This window comes from Nyctibius grandis, chromosome W (genome assembly GCF_013368605.1).
Source record: "Nyctibius grandis isolate bNycGra1 chromosome W, bNycGra1.pri, whole genome shotgun sequence".
Taxonomy (NCBI): domain Eukaryota; kingdom Metazoa; phylum Chordata; class Aves; order Nyctibiiformes; family Nyctibiidae; genus Nyctibius; species Nyctibius grandis.
In genome coordinates, this window is record NC_090694.1 from 17,372,182 (window position 1) to 17,389,546 (window position 17,365).

The following is a 17,365-nucleotide window of genomic DNA, read 5'->3' on the forward strand; positions in this document are numbered from 1 at the left end:
TTATCCAAAATTGTAACCAGGATTATTTTACCATTAGCAAGTTATATACATTAATTCATTCTCATTTAGTGTAAATGAGGTATGTTCTGGGAAGCGCTTGAATGTCAGTCAGCAAGTAGTGTGCTGCAGTGTAATGTTGGTCTTCACAAAATAGGATATGAAGTGCATCTTCAGCAGTAGAAAAAAAACCTTTGTCAGCTATCTAGATAACAAGAAATAAACAGAAAGCGAATTTGCTTGGAAAGCAAACAGAAATAGCATGCTTGCGTTTGCATCATGCTGTCTGAGCTAACAGTTCATGCTTCTCAGCTATACTGATTCTTGTTTAGGAACTGGTTACTATGTAGCAGTAGTAGAAAATTAAATTATGTTAATACTTGATTTTTAAGTGCTGTTTTTAAGAGTCTTATTTTTAATAATTTCTGCTTATTGTAGCCAATATCAGGTGTTGAACATTGGTTCGTGTCCACCATAAAATTGTTTCTGGCATCTCAGATAGAAAATGGGAAACCATTAAAGACTGCTTTCTAAGAAATGGGTCCTTATAATCTTTTCAAATCTTAAAGAATCTTTCCTTCTTGGATCCAAGAAATATGTGAAGAGGTAACTATTCAAAGGAAACTAATTTGTTTGCTGATACTGTTCTTCATAGAACAGACATGCTTTTGGTTTCATTTGTTGACTGCAGTGTATATGTTTTTGTTATTAGAAGGGCAGATGCTACACTCAAACATTTTTCAGCATTGAGAATGGCAGTCTTGAAGTTATTTCAGCCAAATATAGGGATGCGTCCACTGGGTCCTACAGACTGGAAGTGTCACTTTCACCAAAGCTTGTTCTTTGCCAATTGCAGCCTTTCAAAAATGGGTGAAATTTCCATTGCTCAACAACCTCGCTGATATTTTGTTTCCTAAAAGTGATATTTTTTGGATTAAACTTTCCTTACATATTTCTGTTTGACTGAAATACCAATATTTTAGATGAAAGCTCTCCAAATCCCTTCCCCTCCCCCCCCCCCCGCCAAGTTGGATATGGGCACATGTTCATGCAGCATATGACTGACAGATAGTGTATGAGTCCATCAAAACTAAATTCTTCTTGGCCGAAGTAGTATGCTTTTTGGCCAGTTGCTGAGCGATATAAAATATTGGGAAGGAAAGTCTTTTATCTTTTCATCTTGTCCTTCAGAATTTTCTGTGCTTACAGAAGTCTTTGTATTTATTAGTCCCGTGTGTTCTGAAGAAAGGTTTAATTTGAGCTTGATTTAATAATAAAATGTGAAACACTAAATTTAATTTAGAAGCCTAATCTCTGAATAATTTACCATGGATTTTATAAGGAATCTGGTAGAAAATATGCCAAGAGATCTAGTCTAGATCCTTAAAGTTATATTATTTTCTGACTCCCCTTGCAGTGCTATATGCTTAAAAACTTCAAATTTCATCTCTGAAGATTGATCTTAGTATACGTTTTACACTCCTGTTTTGGGAGAAATAATATAGTTTAAACAACTGACCTGAGAAGAGAGATTTTCTTTAAGCAGGAATGTATCAGAATACTGACCTGTTAAAGAAAAATAGAATAAAAGTGTAAGAAACCAACTACAGATAAATAGTATACTCGTCTGAGCTTCTCAGCAGTTAAATTTGTTTTTTCTGTTTTGTTTTTGAGTTGTTCATGAGCTTTGTAAAGAAGTCAAATGCTAAGTAGAAAACTAAGTAGAGTCAGGCATGTTTAACCTTTTGTACTGTAATTTGTTTTGAAATATCTTTAAGATAACTTGTCTTCTGGAAACTGGAGAGAGAGGTAACATGATGTTAGATGCTAAGTTTTTTTTTCTTTAAGTGAAATTTGATTAGTTGACTAATAGTTTATCTCAATTTCTTGTATTTTGTGGCATATTTTTATCTTCACTGATCAATGACATTATATACTCTTAGACTTCAGTTTGTGAAGGTATATCATAAGACTTGCTCCTCTGGCGGAAGTGCTCACCAAGCCACTTCCCATCATTTATCAGCAGTCCTGGCTAACCGGGGAGGTCCCAGTTGACTGGAGGTCATTGGAACAGGCTCCCCAGGGAAGTGGTTGAGTCACCATCCCTGGAGGTATTTAGAAGATGTGTAGGTGTGGCGCTTGGGGACATGGTTTAGTGCTGCACTTGGCAGTGCTAGGTGAACGGTTGGACTTGATGATCTGAAGGGTCTTTTCCAATTTAAATGATTCTGTGATTCTAAAAATGATTGTTTTGACACTCTGCAACAAGGGTTCTGGTAGAAAGTATGTTTTTCCCATTTACTACATAATTTATTGGAAACTAGCATTCTGGAGGTTTCATAAAACCACTGATTTCACAATTTTTACAAAAAATTATAGTCTTTACGTCGATTAAATGTCGTCCTTTTTTTTTCCTCCCTATGTATAACTAAAGGAATAGTTCAATCCCTCACTGTCAGTATTTTCTCCCTTCTCCACGTTGCTTTGCCAGGTCTCTCTTCACATTTTTAAAGAAGTTTTATTACTCAGGACTGCTGTCCAACTTCCACCTTGCTGGACAAATTCAAGTCCTCTTGATGCCATCAGTTTACATAACTGATTGTTTGAATTGTCTAGTCGAAAACATTGTTTCAACTTATGTAGTTTTTTCCTTGTACAAATGACTCTTGTGTAATACAAATGTTTCAAAAACTGTTAACTCTCTTACCTAAATCAATTATTCCTGATTGTTTTTAGAACTTATATTGCATAGCAATATGAACAGACATGGTATTTTCAATTTTTTGGTATGACAGGTGCATTCACAAATCTGAGTACTAAAATACGCACCCCCACCACCCCGCAAAAAAAAAAAGAACCCTAAAACAAACAGACACACCCCCATACCCCAACTACATAAGTTAGTAAGATGAGCAATTTTGTAAGAATTTTCTTTTCTGTTAAACAATTGAAATGCTTTTAAGCTTTTTTCCTATTTATTAGCTGGCTTTTAAATTGAGTATGTTATTATTACTAAGTTGTTTGTTTTTTTTTTTTTAGCATGGATACTAGACTGACTGTAGAAAAGTGACTAATTTTTGAAGGTATTTCAGTATTCTGTACTGTATAATTAAGTGCAGTTATTTGTTACCAAAATATGTTGATACTTTGCTAAATTTATACAGGCCTATCATCTAAGTTGTTGTCTCTCTTTTTGGCTGCACCCAGGGCTAAACAATAACCAGTTGTTCTATCACCCAAGACCCCTCCCCAGCTGAGAAAGGGAATTGTGAAAAGGAGGGGAAACTCGTGGGTTGAAATTTAAACAGATTTAATAAAATAAAGGAAACCAATATCAATACTAATAGAAAAGACACAATGTTCTACCTAGCCCATAGAGTGTTGGCAAGTCCCTCCAGGGATAGTAACCATTGAGAAGAGAGAAGAAGGAGAAAGAGGGAGAAGAGAGCAGAACAAAGAGCCCCCCATCCCTATCAAGCTTTCCCATTCATAGTGAATGTGATGTTAATGTTATAGAGTACACCTGTGGGCCAGCCTGGGTCAGCTGCCCTGGCTTTCACTGCTAATGGCCTTGATCACCATACCATGGCTGGCCACAAACTGAAACAAAATGTAAGAGAAAATTGATTCTATAATTTTATCTCCACAAAACCAGGACAGCTCTGTGTCCTGCATGATAGAAGTATTAATGCTGTTACCTCTACTAATGTAGTATGTCATTTGTCCAGGCCACTGGTAATTACATTTTTGTGTTTAATTTCATTTAGTTCTAGCAAATCTGCTTACTTTTTTGTAAATCTACATCTCCTTTGCAGTCTTCAAATATTTTTATGTTGTGATGTTTATCAGTAATTGCTGATGAGATATTCATTAGTTAAGGTGTGGAGGTTGTGTGTATATATATGAGACAGTGAGTTTGTAATATTGCATTTTGTTGAACCTAGACAGACTGCTTTAAAAACTCAATGTTATCCTAACTTCCTTTTAAAAAATAAAAAAATCACAGAACCAACAAATAAAACACCCCATTTATTTGTAGCAAAATATTTTCTTCTGTCAAGCTTCCTTTTCTTTATTAACAGGATTATTGCCATGTGTGGAGACTATTACATTGGTGGACGTCGTTTTGCTTCACTCTCGGACCTAATTGGTTATTACAGTCATGTTTCTTGTTTGCTGAAGGGGGAAAAACTATTCTTTCCAGTAGCACCTCCAGAGGCAAGTAGTAAAATTTTTAAATGTCATTTACTTAAATATTAATATCATTAATATTGTATTAGATATTCAGTTTTCTATGAAAAAAGCCTTGTAGACAGCTTCCTGTAGTTCTAGAGCTGTCTCAGCATATGGTAAAGTATAAGGAATATATAAGCATGTTCTTACTGATAGAAAGTAATGATAAAAAAATTGTGTTTTAATGAAAATCTGTAATGAGAAAGCTAGATATCAGGTATTGCAGTTATCTCCAAATGTAGTAATAACATTGTATGTAAGATGGATGGCTGGGCCCAAAGAGTTGTGGTGAATGGAGTTAAATCCAGTTGGCGGCCGGTCACAAGTGGTGTTCCCCAGGGCTCAGTATTGGGGCCAGTTCTCGTTAATATCTTTATCAACGATCTGGACGAGGGGATCGAGTGCACCCTCGGTAAGTTCGCAGACGACACCAAGTTGGGCGGCAGCGTCGATCTGCTTGAGGGTAGGAAGGTTCTGCAGAGGGATCTGGACAGTCTGGATCGATGGGCCGAGGCCAACTGTATGAGGTTCAACAAGGCTAAGTGTTGGGTCCTGCACTTGGGGCACAACCACCCCATGGAATGCTACAGGCTTGGGGAAGAGTGGCTGGAAAGCTGCCTGGTGGAAAAGGACCTGGGGGTGTGTTGATCAACGGCCGGCTGAATATGAGCCAGCAGTGTGCCCAGGTGGCCAAGAAGGCCAACAGCATCCTGGCTTGTATCAGAAATAGTGTGGCCAGCGGGACTAGGGAAGTAAGTGTTTGTCCCCCTGTACTTGTCACTGGTGAGGCCACACGTCGAATATTGTGTTCTGGTTTGGGCCCCTCACTACAAGACAGACACTGAGGTGCTGGAGCAAGTCCAAAGAAGGGCAACGAAGCTGGTGAAGGGTCTAGAGCACAAGTCTTATGAGGAGCGGCTGAGGGAACTGGGGTTGTTTAGTGTGGAGAAAAGGAGGCTGAGGGGGAGACCTTATCACGCTCTGCAACTACCTGAAAGGAGGCTGTAGCAAGGTGAGTGTTGGTCTCTTCTCCCAGGTAACAAGTGATAGGACGAGAGGAAATGGCTTCAAGTTGCACCAGGGGAGGTTTAGATTGGATATTAGGAAAAATTTCTTCACTGAAGGGGTTGTCAAGCATTGGAATAGGCTGCCCAGGGAAGTGGTTGAATCACCATCCCTGGAGGTATTTGAGTCACCATCCCTGGAGGTATTTAAAAGACTGTGTAGATGTGGCGCTTAGGGACGCGGTTTAGTGGTGGACTTGGCAGTGCTAGGTGAATGGTTGGACTTGATGATCTTAAAGGTCCTTTCCAACTAAAACGATTCTATGATTCTATGTTTTTATAAACAAAAAAATGTGTGGTTCTTGGCTAGGAAAGAGCACCATTGTAATGTATTTATCCTCTAGGGTTTTACACTGATTTAATCAAGTATTTCAAAATAATATTACTCTTTTGTAACAAAAATTTCAAAATACTCATCCTGGAAATAATAAAAGTTCCTGAAAGCTGGGCTTCTTTCAAGTCACTATCCTTAAGGCAATATCAGTAATTAAAGGAAAAAAACAACGCAAACAACAGCTCCCCCCCAAACACCTGCACACTGTGGTCTGCCCCCCCCGGAATAAAGATGTTTCTGAATGTTAAGCTTTAATAAATTTTCAGTAAGTGGAAGAAAGTTCTAAAGTACTCTCTCATGGGAATTACATTATTGGTAATTTGATTTTTGGAGATAACGTGACCGATAATGTTACAAAGCTAGAAACAAAATGAGAGCCTTTGTAGATAACTTTATGAATTAAGCATTTACATTTCTTACTATTTTTGACCCTTTGAAAACTTAAAACTAGCAAAGGGATAGAAATGACTATTACCAGTCTTTTGCCTCATAATAGCATAATGTTGGGGAGAGGAAGTCTGCAGTAGAATGAAAGGGAAAATTAATATCTTTGCACTATTCTCTTAAATTGTAGCCTGTGGAGGATAGAAGGAGAGTTCGAGCAATTCTACCTTACACCAAAGTGCCAGAAACTGATGAAATAAGGTATGTTTTAATAATAGATAAAGCAGTTGTGAAATTCTTGGAGTATTTATAAATACTAATGATTTCAGTATATGTTCACTGTGCAAATACTTTCCAATTGCATCTTAGGCTTAACGCTCTGGGAGATTAAAGGTATGATGCCTCTGTTACCTTTTTTTCTTGTGTCTTGTCATCTCTCTCCTTGTCTTTTTTCTCTTTTTCTCCCCCCCGATATATCAATAGCACTTTTACATTTAATTGTCAGAACTATGAAACTTAGTTTAGAAGTAGAACATTACTAATTTCAAAGGCTTACCCACTTTGAGAAAAATGTAAGTTTGTGCATGTGAAGGAATTCTGTGCGAAAATGTCTCATGTGAGGGTTTGAAATAAATTGGCTCTGAATTTGCCTGCAGAAGTATCTAGTAACAGACGAATAGTTCAAGCCAAATCAATCTTGACCACTAGCAAGAGAATGTGAGAATTGACTCTGATAAAATTAAGAACAGTATTTTTAGTGTCTTTCTTGAAATAAGGAAAAAAAGGAGAGACGGCCAAAAAAACTTGCCTTTAATTTCTAGCACTTGTTTTGTTGCCAATTCCTAAAAATTCTATCCTTAAAATGGAGCAAAAATGATTCCCTTTCCTCCTTCCTCTCCCCTCTTTTGGAAAGAGTCTGTATTGAACAAATGATACTTTAAAATGTGTAATCTTAATATTTTAAAACGTTATTGAATTGCCTCTCTGGGTGACAGGTGCCCACCGAGCTGCTCTATCGCTCCCCCTCCTCAAGTGGATGGGGGAGAGAAAATATGATGAAAGGCTCATGGGTTGAGATAAGGACAGGGAGAGATCACAGAATCACAGAATCAACCAGGTTGGAAGAGACCTCAGGGATCATCGAGTCCAACCGTTGCCCTGACACCACCCTGTCAACTAGACCATGGCACTAAGTGCCATGTCCAGTCTTTTCTTAAACACATCCAGAGATGGTGACTCCACCACCTCCCTGGGCAGCCCATTCCAATGTCTAATAACCCTTTCTGACAAGAAATTCTTCCTAATGTCCAACCTGAACCTCCCCTGGCGAAGCTTGAGGCTGTGTCCTCTTGTCCTATCGCTAGTTGCCCAGGAGAAGAGGCCAACTCCCACTTCAGTACAACCTCCCTTCAGGTAGTTGTAGACTGCAATAAGGTCACCTCTGAGCCTCCTCTTCTCCAGGCTAAACAACCCCAGCTCCCTCAGCCGTTCCTCGTAGGTCAGACCCTCCAGACCCTTCACCAGCTTGGTCGCCCTCCTCTGGACTCGCTCCAACACCTCAACATCTTTCTTGAAGTGCGGGGCCCAGAACTGGACACAGTACTCAAGGTGCGGCCTCACCAGTGCCGAGTACAGAGGGACGATCACTTCCCTAGACCGGCTGGTTACACTATTCCTAATAGAGGCCAGGATGCCATTGGCCTTCTTGGCCACCTGGGCACACTGCTGGCTCATGCTTAGCCGGCTGTCGATCAGCACCCCCAGATCTCTTTCCGCCAGGCCGCTTTCTAGCCACTCTTCCCCGAGCATCATTCACCAGTTACCATCACGGGCAAAACAGACTCAGCTTGGGGAAGTTAACTTATTGCAAATTAACACCAGAGTAGGATAATGAGAAATAAGAACAAATCTTAAAACAGCTTCCCCCCACCCCTCCCTTCTTCCCAGGCTCAACTTCACTCCCGACTCCTCTACCTCCTCCCCGCAAGCAGCGCAGGGGGATGAGGAATGGGGGTTGCAGTCAGTTCATCACGCGTTGTCTCTGCCATGCCTTCCTCCTCACGCTCTTCCCCTGCTCCAGCGTGGGGTCCCTCCCACAGGAGACAGTCCTCCACGAACTTCTCCAATGTGGGTCCTTCCCACAGGCTACAGTTCTTCATGAACTGCTCCAGCATGGGCCCTTTCCATGGGGTGCAGTCCTTCAGGAACAGACTGCTCCAGTGTGGGTCCCCCATGTGGTCACAAGTCCTGCCAGCAAACGTGCTCCAGCATGAGCTCCTCTCTCCACGGGTTCACAGGTCCTGCCAGGAGCCCGCTCTAAACGCAGGCTCTTCACGTGGTCACAGCCGCCTTTGGGCATTCACCTGCTCTGCCATGGGGTCCTCCACCGGCTGCAGGGGGATATCTGCTCCACTGTGGACCTCCATGGGCTGCAGGGGGACAACCTGCTTCACCATGCTCTTCACCATGGGCTGCAGGGGAATCTCTGCTCTGGCACCTGGAGCACCTCTTTCCCCTCCTTGGTCACTGACCATGGTATCTGCATAGTTGTTTCTCTCATGTACTCTCATTCATCTCTCTTCTGGCTGCTGTCACGCAGAAGATTTTTCCCCTTCTTAAATATGGTATCACAGAGGTGCTACCACCGTCACTGATTGGCTCAGCCACCCCTGCAGCCCCCCCCGCTACCAAAACCTTGCTATGTAAACCCAATACACTCTCTCTCATACCTTTTTTTTTTTTTTTTCTGTGAACTGCTACTCATTTCCTTTCTAATGTTGACCTATCAAGAAAATCCATGGGATGGTCTTTACTCCCCACTTCTCTTGCATTTTTATGATATATGTTATGTGGAAAGGATGCAAAAGCAACAGTCCTATATCTAATAGAAGAACATATGCTAGTTGCTTGGAATTAATACTGGTTTCTTGAGATGTCATTTTTTTCCATATGAAAAAAAATAGGAAGATTTGGAAGAGGTTTGTAGTGATTTCTAATGAGACCGTTGTCCTGGTTTCATTGGGATTTTGTTTCAGTTTGTGGCCAGCCATGGTGATCAGGGCCATTAGCAGTTAAATCCAGGGCAGCTGACCCAGGCTGGCCCACAGGTGTATTCTATATCATTAACATCAAGCTCACTAAAAAAAGGGAGGGCTTGCTGAGGAGAGGTGAGGCTGTTTTTGCTCTCCTTTCTTCTGGTCTCTCTTTTTCCTCATTGCTTGGCGATTGCTATTCCTGGACAACTTACGGCAACCTGTAGCTAAGTATACAGTTGTGTGTTTTGTGTTAGCATTTATATTGTTTTTTTTATTTTATTAAATCTGTTTAATTTCAACCCACAAGTCTCCCTCTTTTTCCCAATTTCCTTCCTTAGTTGGGAAAGGGACATTGAGTGAGAGAAAAACTGTTATTGTTTAGCCCTGGGTGTGGGCTAAATGGAGACAGTTTATTTGGTGCCCAATGTAAATAGATCACCTGGGAGAACTGTAGACTTTTTGCTCTAAGAGTCTCGAAGGGTTGAAGTTTTCACAGATTTGACTGTTTTTGTAACAAGCATTCATTATGCTGGTGTCAGTAGCAGGGTCACTGGGTGGAATTCCCTGGGGTTTGGTTTTACAGTTGCTTTTGTGGTGGCTAATCAAATGTGTGGTTTTGCTGCTGTTTGTTACCACTTTTGTGCAGTTTACCACTTCTGGGCATGGACTTAGAGGTATCACTCTGCTATGTTGTTTGGCATTGGTTTATGGTATTATAAATTCTTTTGGAACTGTGACCATTTCTGATTTCTGTGGAATGGGAGTGGGTGACATGTACTTTCCTTTTCCCTTGAGGCTGATCTCACTGGCTTTTGAGAATTTTTAATACCTGTGGGATATTTTGACCACCATGCTCATATTGCCAGGCCTTTTGAATGTCTTTCAGTTCTTGCTCTTGCTTAAACATTGGTATAAGGGTGGATACAGCACAGCTGCTGCATCCACTGCAATGAGCACCACAGCAGCTCCAGCCCCTATGACAGACACTGCAGCTGCCCCAGCACCCACAGATACTCGGACCCTGCCAGTCCCTACAGCAGACATCCTGGCTACCCCAGAGGCTATTCAGATTTTTGCACTGGGCACTGTGATTACCCAACTCTAGGAAGCACTTGCTGCGATGACCCAGACTTTGGCAACAAGGGCTGCAGCTAATCAGCCCCCAGTGATGGGTGATGCAGCTAATCTGGGGACTCAACCAGTGCTGGTATCAGTTGCCCCTATACAGAAGATGAAAACCAGAAAAAGGGCAGGTCGTGATGGCCAACCAGGGACATCAAAGGAGGATGAGCCAGAGGTAACCACTCGATCCCTATCCCTGAGTGAGCTGCGAGATATATGTAAAGATTACAGCAGTCGTGAAGGCGAGCAACTTGTTACTTGGCTGCTCTGCTGCTGGGATAATGGAGTCGATGGTTTTGAGTTAGATGGTAGAGAAGCCAAGCAGCTGGAAGCAATGGCTAGAGAAGTGGGTATTGATAGGGGTCTTGCAAGTGGTGCAGAGCCCCTCACTCTCTGGTGGCGACTCCTGTGAAGCATAAGGAACAGGTGTCCCTTTAGGGATGATGTCATATAGCACCCAGGCAAGTGGGCAACCATTGAGAGAGGTGTTAAGAATCTAAGGGAAATAGCTGTGCAGGAGCTGATTTTTGAGGACCTGGATGACCCACAGACACCAGTAGATCCAGATGCACTCAAAGTTACCGGACCCATGTAGCGCAAGTGGGTACTGAGTGCGCCACCATTGTATGGCAACACATCAGCATTTTTTAGCTGGGCAGATGCCGACGCACCAAGGGTGGGTGACATAGATAATCAGATGTGGCAATATGCAGACAATCTCTTCTCCTCCCCGTGGGCCAACGTCTCAGCTGTGGAAAAACCTTCTGACAAATCCACAGAACTGCTGGGTGAGGTGTTGGACAAATTGTCCCAGATGGAGGACAGACCCTACTCCCCACCCGTACTGAAGAATGTCTCAGCCCTCAGGAGACAGCGTTTCCCTGCAAGACCTACTCAGGAGAGACGGTATACGTCACGAGGCGCCCTGTGGTTTTTCCTGCGTGACCATGGAGAAGACATGAAAAAATGGGATGGAAAACCTACCTCGGGTTTACGGACGTGCGTACATGAGTTGCAAGGCGAACAGATTAGGAATGTGGCTTCTTCCAGGAGATCTGTTGCTCCAGCTTCCAATGGGAAGCTCTCCAGACAGCGTAGATGGGCTTCAGATCCCTATCTACCAAACGTGAATAACGGGGATCAAATCTATGTGAGCTGCTCGAACAGAGATGTTGATAACGAACACTATGTCCAGGATTAGAGGGGCCCTGCCTCCAGCCAGGTGGAGGATAGGGACAACCGTGTGTTTTGGACTGTGTGGGTTCGATGGCCTGGCACATCAGAGATAGAGCAGTATAGGGCTTTAGTGGACACTGGTGCACAATGCACCATGATACTGTCAAACTATAAAGGGACTGAATGGATTTCTATCTCTGGCGTGACAGGGGGCTCCCAAGAGCTGACTGTATTGGAAGCTGAAGTGAGTCTGACTGGCACTGGGTGGCAGATGCACCCTATTGTGACTCGCCCAGATGCCCCATGCATTCTTGGTATAGATTACCCGAGAAGAGGGTATTTCAAGGACCCGAGGGGGTACCGGTGGGCATTTGGTGTGGTGGCTGTGGAGATGGAAGAAATTAGACAGCTGTCTACCCTGCCTGGTCTATCAGAGGACCGTTCTCTTGTGGGGCTGCTGAGGGTCGAGGAGCAAAAGGTGCCTATTGCCACTACAATGGTCCACTGACAGCAATATCGTACTAATAGAGACTCCCTGATCCCCATCCACGAGATGATCCATCAACTGGAGAACCAAGGAGTGATTACCAAAACACGCTCCCCCTTCAACAGTCCCATATGGCCAGTGTGAAAGTCTAATGGGGACTGGAGACTAACTGTGGGCTATCGTGGCCTGAATGAAGTCACACCACCGCTGAGTGCTGCCGTACCAGACATGTTAGAACTCCATTATGAACTGGAGTCAAAGGTAGCGAAGTGGTATGCCACGATTGACATCGCAAATGTGTTTTTTCTCCATTCCTTTGGCAGTGGAGTATAGGCAACAGTTTGCCTTCACCTGGAGGGACATCGAGTACATGTGGAATCGACTGCCCCAGAGGTGGAAACATAGCCCCACCATTTGCCATGGACTGGTCCAGACTGTGCTGGAGAAGGGTGGAGTTCTGGAACATCTGCAGTACATTGATGACATCATTGTATGGGGTGATATAGCAGGGGAAGCCTTTGAGAAAAGGGAAAAAGTCATTCAAATCCTTCTAGAAGCTGGTTTTGCCATCAAACGTGGAAAGGTCAAGGGATCTGCAAAAGAGACCCAGTTTTTATGGATCAAGTGGCAAGATGGCCGCCATCAGATCCCAATGGATATGATCAACAAAATAACAACCATGTCTCTGCCAACTAACGAAAAGGAGACACAAGCTTTCTTAGGCGTAGTAGGCTTCTGGAGGATGCACATTCCCCATTACAGTCAGATTGTGAGCCCTCTTTATGCAGTGACTCAGAAGAAGAATGACTTTAAATGGGGCCCTGAGGAACAACAGGCTTTTGAGCAAATTCAACAAGAGATAGTCCATGCAGTGGCCATTGGACCAGTGCGGATGGGGCCAGACGTAATGAACGTCCTCTATACTGCAGCTGGGGAGAATGGTCTTACCTGGAGCCTCTGGCAAAAGGCACTGGGGGAGAATCGAGGTTGACCCCTGGGGTTTTGGAGCCGGGGATACAGAGGATCAGAGGACTGTTATACTCCAACTGAAAAAGAGATACTGGCAGCCTATGAAGGAGTTTGAGCTGCCTCAGAAGTACTTGGCACTGAGGCACAGCTCCTCCTGGCACCCCGATTGCCAGTGTTGAACTAGATGTTTAAAGGGCAGACCCCCTCTACACATCATGCAACTGATGCCATGTGGAGTAAGTGGGTTGCATTGATTACTCCGTGGGCCCGAATAGGGAACCTCAATCACCCAGGGATTTTGGAAGTAATCATGGACTGGCCGGAAGGCAAAGATTTTGGAATGTCACCAGAGGAGGAGGTCATGCGTGCTGAAGAGGCCCCACCATACAATAAACTATCAGACAATGAGAAGCATCGTGCCTTGTTCGCTGATGGATCTTGTCATATTATAGGCAAGTAGCGACAGTGGAAAGCTGCTGTGTGGAGTCCTACATGACAAGTGGCAGAAGCAGCTGAGGGAGAAGGTGAGTTGAGTCAGATTGCAGAAGTAAAAGCTGAGGAGAAAAAACACGCCTCCACACAATCCAGTGTGAATCAAAGTGAAGACGCTTTAAGCAGCATAAGCTGTCCCTTTTATACATTTTGTACTGTCCCTGGCTGTAAGCATGTGCATTGCTACTGGTTAATATTACTAAACATACTCTTCTTTGATGTGTTGATTGGTCACTGCTCTGCCACTGGTCCTTTCTTAATTGGCTCCATCAGTTCTTGTTTCTTCTCCTCCGTGTTCGGCTCCCACCGGCTACTCCCTCAATTCTTGTTTGCTCAACTGCTGTTTTTCCTCATCTCTTCTCTCCAAGGTCAGCTTGTTGACACTAGCTACATGAATCTTGTCACGCAGCTAGGCCCTCACTCCATACTCTCATACTTCTGGCTCATTACATGACCATTCTCCTCCAAAAACCCCTCTACAATTCCCCCTTTCTTTTCTTGAGCCAGAAAGGCCGTGTTTATCATCCGCTGCAGGGCCCTTTGCAAGCAGGAGAATAAACACGGTAATACAAGCATGATAATACAAATCACGAACAATCCCATCAATAGCATTTTAATCAATCCAACCAGCCACCCTCCAATTCCCAGATTACCCAACTAGTCATCCAGGAACCCATGCTGTTCCCGTATTTTCTGTGTGGCATCCATGAGCTCTTTGATCTGCTTATGAATTGACCTGGAGTGATCGTTCAGATCCCTGCAACACATCCCATCAAACTCACAGAATCACAGAATGTTAGGGATTGGAAGGGACCTCGAAAGATCATCTAGTCCAATCCCCCTGCCGGAGCAGGATTACCTAGATCATATCACACAGGAATGCGTCCAGGCGGGTTTTGAATGTCTCCAGAGAAGGAGGCTCCACAACCTCTCTGGGCAGCCTGTTCCAGTGTTCGGTCACCCTCACCGTAAAGAAGTTTTTTTCTCATATTTATGCGGAACCTCCTGTGTCCCAGCTTGCACCCATTGCCCCTTGTCCTGTCAAGGGATGTCACTGAGAAGAGCCTGGCTCCATCTTCATGACACTTGCCCTTTGCATATTTATAAACATTAATGAGGTCCCCCCTCAGTCTCCTCTTCTCTAAGCTAAAGAGACCCAGTTCCCTCAGCCTCTCCTCATAAGGGAGATGTTCCACTCCCTTAATCATCTTCGTGGCTCTGCGCTGGACTCTCTCTAGCAGTTCCCTGTCCTTCTTGAACTGAGGGGCCCAGAACTGGACACAATATTCCAGATGCGGCGTCACCAGGGCAGAGTAGAGGGGGAGGAGAACCTCTCTTGACCTGCTAACCACACCCCTTCTAATACACCCCAGGATGCCATTGGCCTTCTTGTCTCCTGACATCCATGACCATGTGCTAATAATAAAAAGTCTATAGCAGCTCTATTTTGTAAGGTAGCGTGTCGGATACTATCTACATCGTTGGCTAATGCTTCTAAAACTCGAGAAGTTTGATCAGCTCTTTTTGCAACCCAGCAAGCTAAATTTTGCAATTGTGTTAACCCTTGTGTAGCATCGTTACATTCTATCCCTATGTTAGTGACACTTCTTTTTTACCTGGCCTTACGTAGGTTAGTATGGTTAGTATGACTTTTCACATAGGCATTAGTAAACTTAATTTGCTTATCGTACACGAACCTCCCACCTTCTTAATGGGCAACTTTGGCCAAGCCCTATCCCCACAAATAAGGAATAAACCTTCCAGTAATTTTCTAGGCGTGGCCAAATCCGGTGCTGGCTCTGTTTGACTGCGCCCTGCGTTTGCACGCCAGATAGATTCATTTTGCCAGAATGGATTACTGGGTGTGACATTATGTTGTTCTGATAAATGTTTGATCCCTCTGTGTAATTGAAAAACACACAGGATTCCGCCTCTAAAGTTCCTAGGATGTCAAGTTCTTGGGGCTCTAAGGGACTGACAGGCAAGCTATCGTCCCATAAATCCCAATGTTCGCCACATTTCATTGCATTCTCACAGAGGCTCTGTTTCAGCACATTCAACCCTGCCACTATCTCCTTACTTTCAGATCTGTTTAAGGGGACCCCCACTAGAAATGTATGAAAGGGTTGTTCAGGTTGAGCTAAGGAGGCACAAAACTGCGTCTGGTTCAAGCTCCGCATCAGAATCACCCAAACGTTGTGACTCCCCTTCCACGGTGTCGGTGGAAGGACTATCGGTTGATGACCTTTTGTCAGGTCCAGGATCCAAAGCAGGCTTAACACAGAAAAAACAACCCCTTGCTTCATCATGACTGCGCCTTTTGCTCCCTTTTCTATACCTCCCACGCAAACCTTTTTTCACACTTCCCGCAGTCAGGGCACTGGATCTCTCGAGAGGTCAGTGTTGCAAGGCAGATCCTGAGTTGGCTTCTGTAGTTCGGGTTGTTTTTGTAGCCACGGCTTCACCCACTTAGCTGGTACCCATTTGGCTCCTGTATCTGTAACGACACGTGCATACCCTTGACCCAACGTTATTAATTTCATTGGACCTTCCCACACACCAGTCACCCCATTTTTTACCATCACTTTGGCTTGTTCCTGTTCTTTCTGAAAAGCCTCCATACCTCCCTTTAACCCTGCACCATGTTTTACCGCTGGAGGTACAGAGTAGTCCTGTGGCAAGCGTAAAAGGTTTAGTACATAAAGCGCTTTACACAACCTGTCAGGAGGAGATAGCCCTGGCTCTCCCCCTTTTTGTTTTTGTAAAAGGTATTTCAGAGTTTGATTCATGCGCTCCACAATAGCTTGTCCCGTTGGTGAATGTGGGACGCCCGTTACATGTGTTATACCCCACAGTGGAAAAAGTCCTGTGTGGCGCGTGCCACATAGCCTGGGCCATTTTCCGTTTTAATCGTCTGTGGAATGCCCAGGGCCGCAATAGCAGAACGCATGTGTCATTGAACGTGTTTGCTGGATTCGCCTGTTTGCGCTGTAGCTATAATCAAAGAAGAAAAAGTGTCAATTGTTACGTGAACATATTTTAACCTGCCAAATTCAGCAATGTGAGTTACATCTGTTTGCCAAATGTCCAAGGCCTGCAGTCCTCGAGGATTGGTTCCTTGTATCGGCGTAGGTTGCGGCAGTTGCTGACAATCAGGACACATGGCCACGATATTCCGAGCATCACTGTGTGACAAATGAAATTGTCGTCGCAGTGCCCGATGTCCTTGATGAAAAAACTCCTGTGATGTACGTGCCTGCTGTTTAATGTGCGGCACCCGTACAGTCATTGCAGTAGAATTTGTGGGGTCAGAAACCAAAGAGTCCACTCGAGCATTGCCTTCTGCAATAAACCCAGTCAAATTAGTATGACTTCTTACATGTAAAACATAAAACAATGCAGTTCGGATTTGAATTTCTTGCCACAGAGCTCGCAGCAATTCAAAAACACACTGATTACGTGTATGCTCTATAACAGGTCTATCCAATTGCTTTACAATGCCAGCTACATATGCTGAATCAGTAACCAAATTAAAGGGAATGGGAAAATTCTGAAATACTTCTAATACAGCTCGTAATTCTACCCTTTTGTTGTACTCCCATAGATTCCCACTTGCCGTCAGAATACCAGACAAGGCCCACCTTGCCTGTTTTTCCAGATCCATCCGTAAAAATGGTAATTCCATCCACAGGAGTGTCTGCGCACCACACTCTCATGGCAATTGGAAGTTCCGCACTCAATTTTATAACAGGATGGGAGGACAAGTGGTAAACAACCTGTCCCGAGAAATTCTCCATGGCTGTTTGCAAAGCAAAGCTATTAGCCATGCACCACTCAAAGTATTGAGCTGCAATAGGAACGGTTAGTGATGCAGGATCTCTGGCCACAAGCTCCCGACATCGCATCCATCCTTTGATGATAATCTGTGCCAATTGCTCTGCAATCATGGGGACAGTTTTCTTTGTTCTTGAAGGTAGAAACAACCAATTCCAATACATGTAACAAATCTGATTATTCTGAATTCCATTGACCAATTATTGCATACGGAATTTGCCTATCAAACAAAGTGATA

The 17,365-nt window shown here is 43.7% G+C and overlaps 1 protein-coding gene across 1 annotated transcript in view; it reads left to right on the plus strand.

Moving 5' to 3' along the window:
• LOC137675718 (ras GTPase-activating protein 1) overlaps positions 1-17,365 on the plus strand; it is a gene marked incomplete at its 5' end in the record, with an annotated part of 129,479 nt that overhangs the window by 31,613 nt on the left and 80,501 nt on the right. Inside the window, 2 exons of the mRNA XM_068421909.1 lie at positions 4,080-4,215; positions 6,203-6,273. Of these exons, the coding sequence (XP_068278010.1) occupies positions 4,080-4,215; positions 6,203-6,273 (207 nt within the window). The remainder of the gene's footprint in view (positions 1-4,079; positions 4,216-6,202; positions 6,274-17,365) is intronic.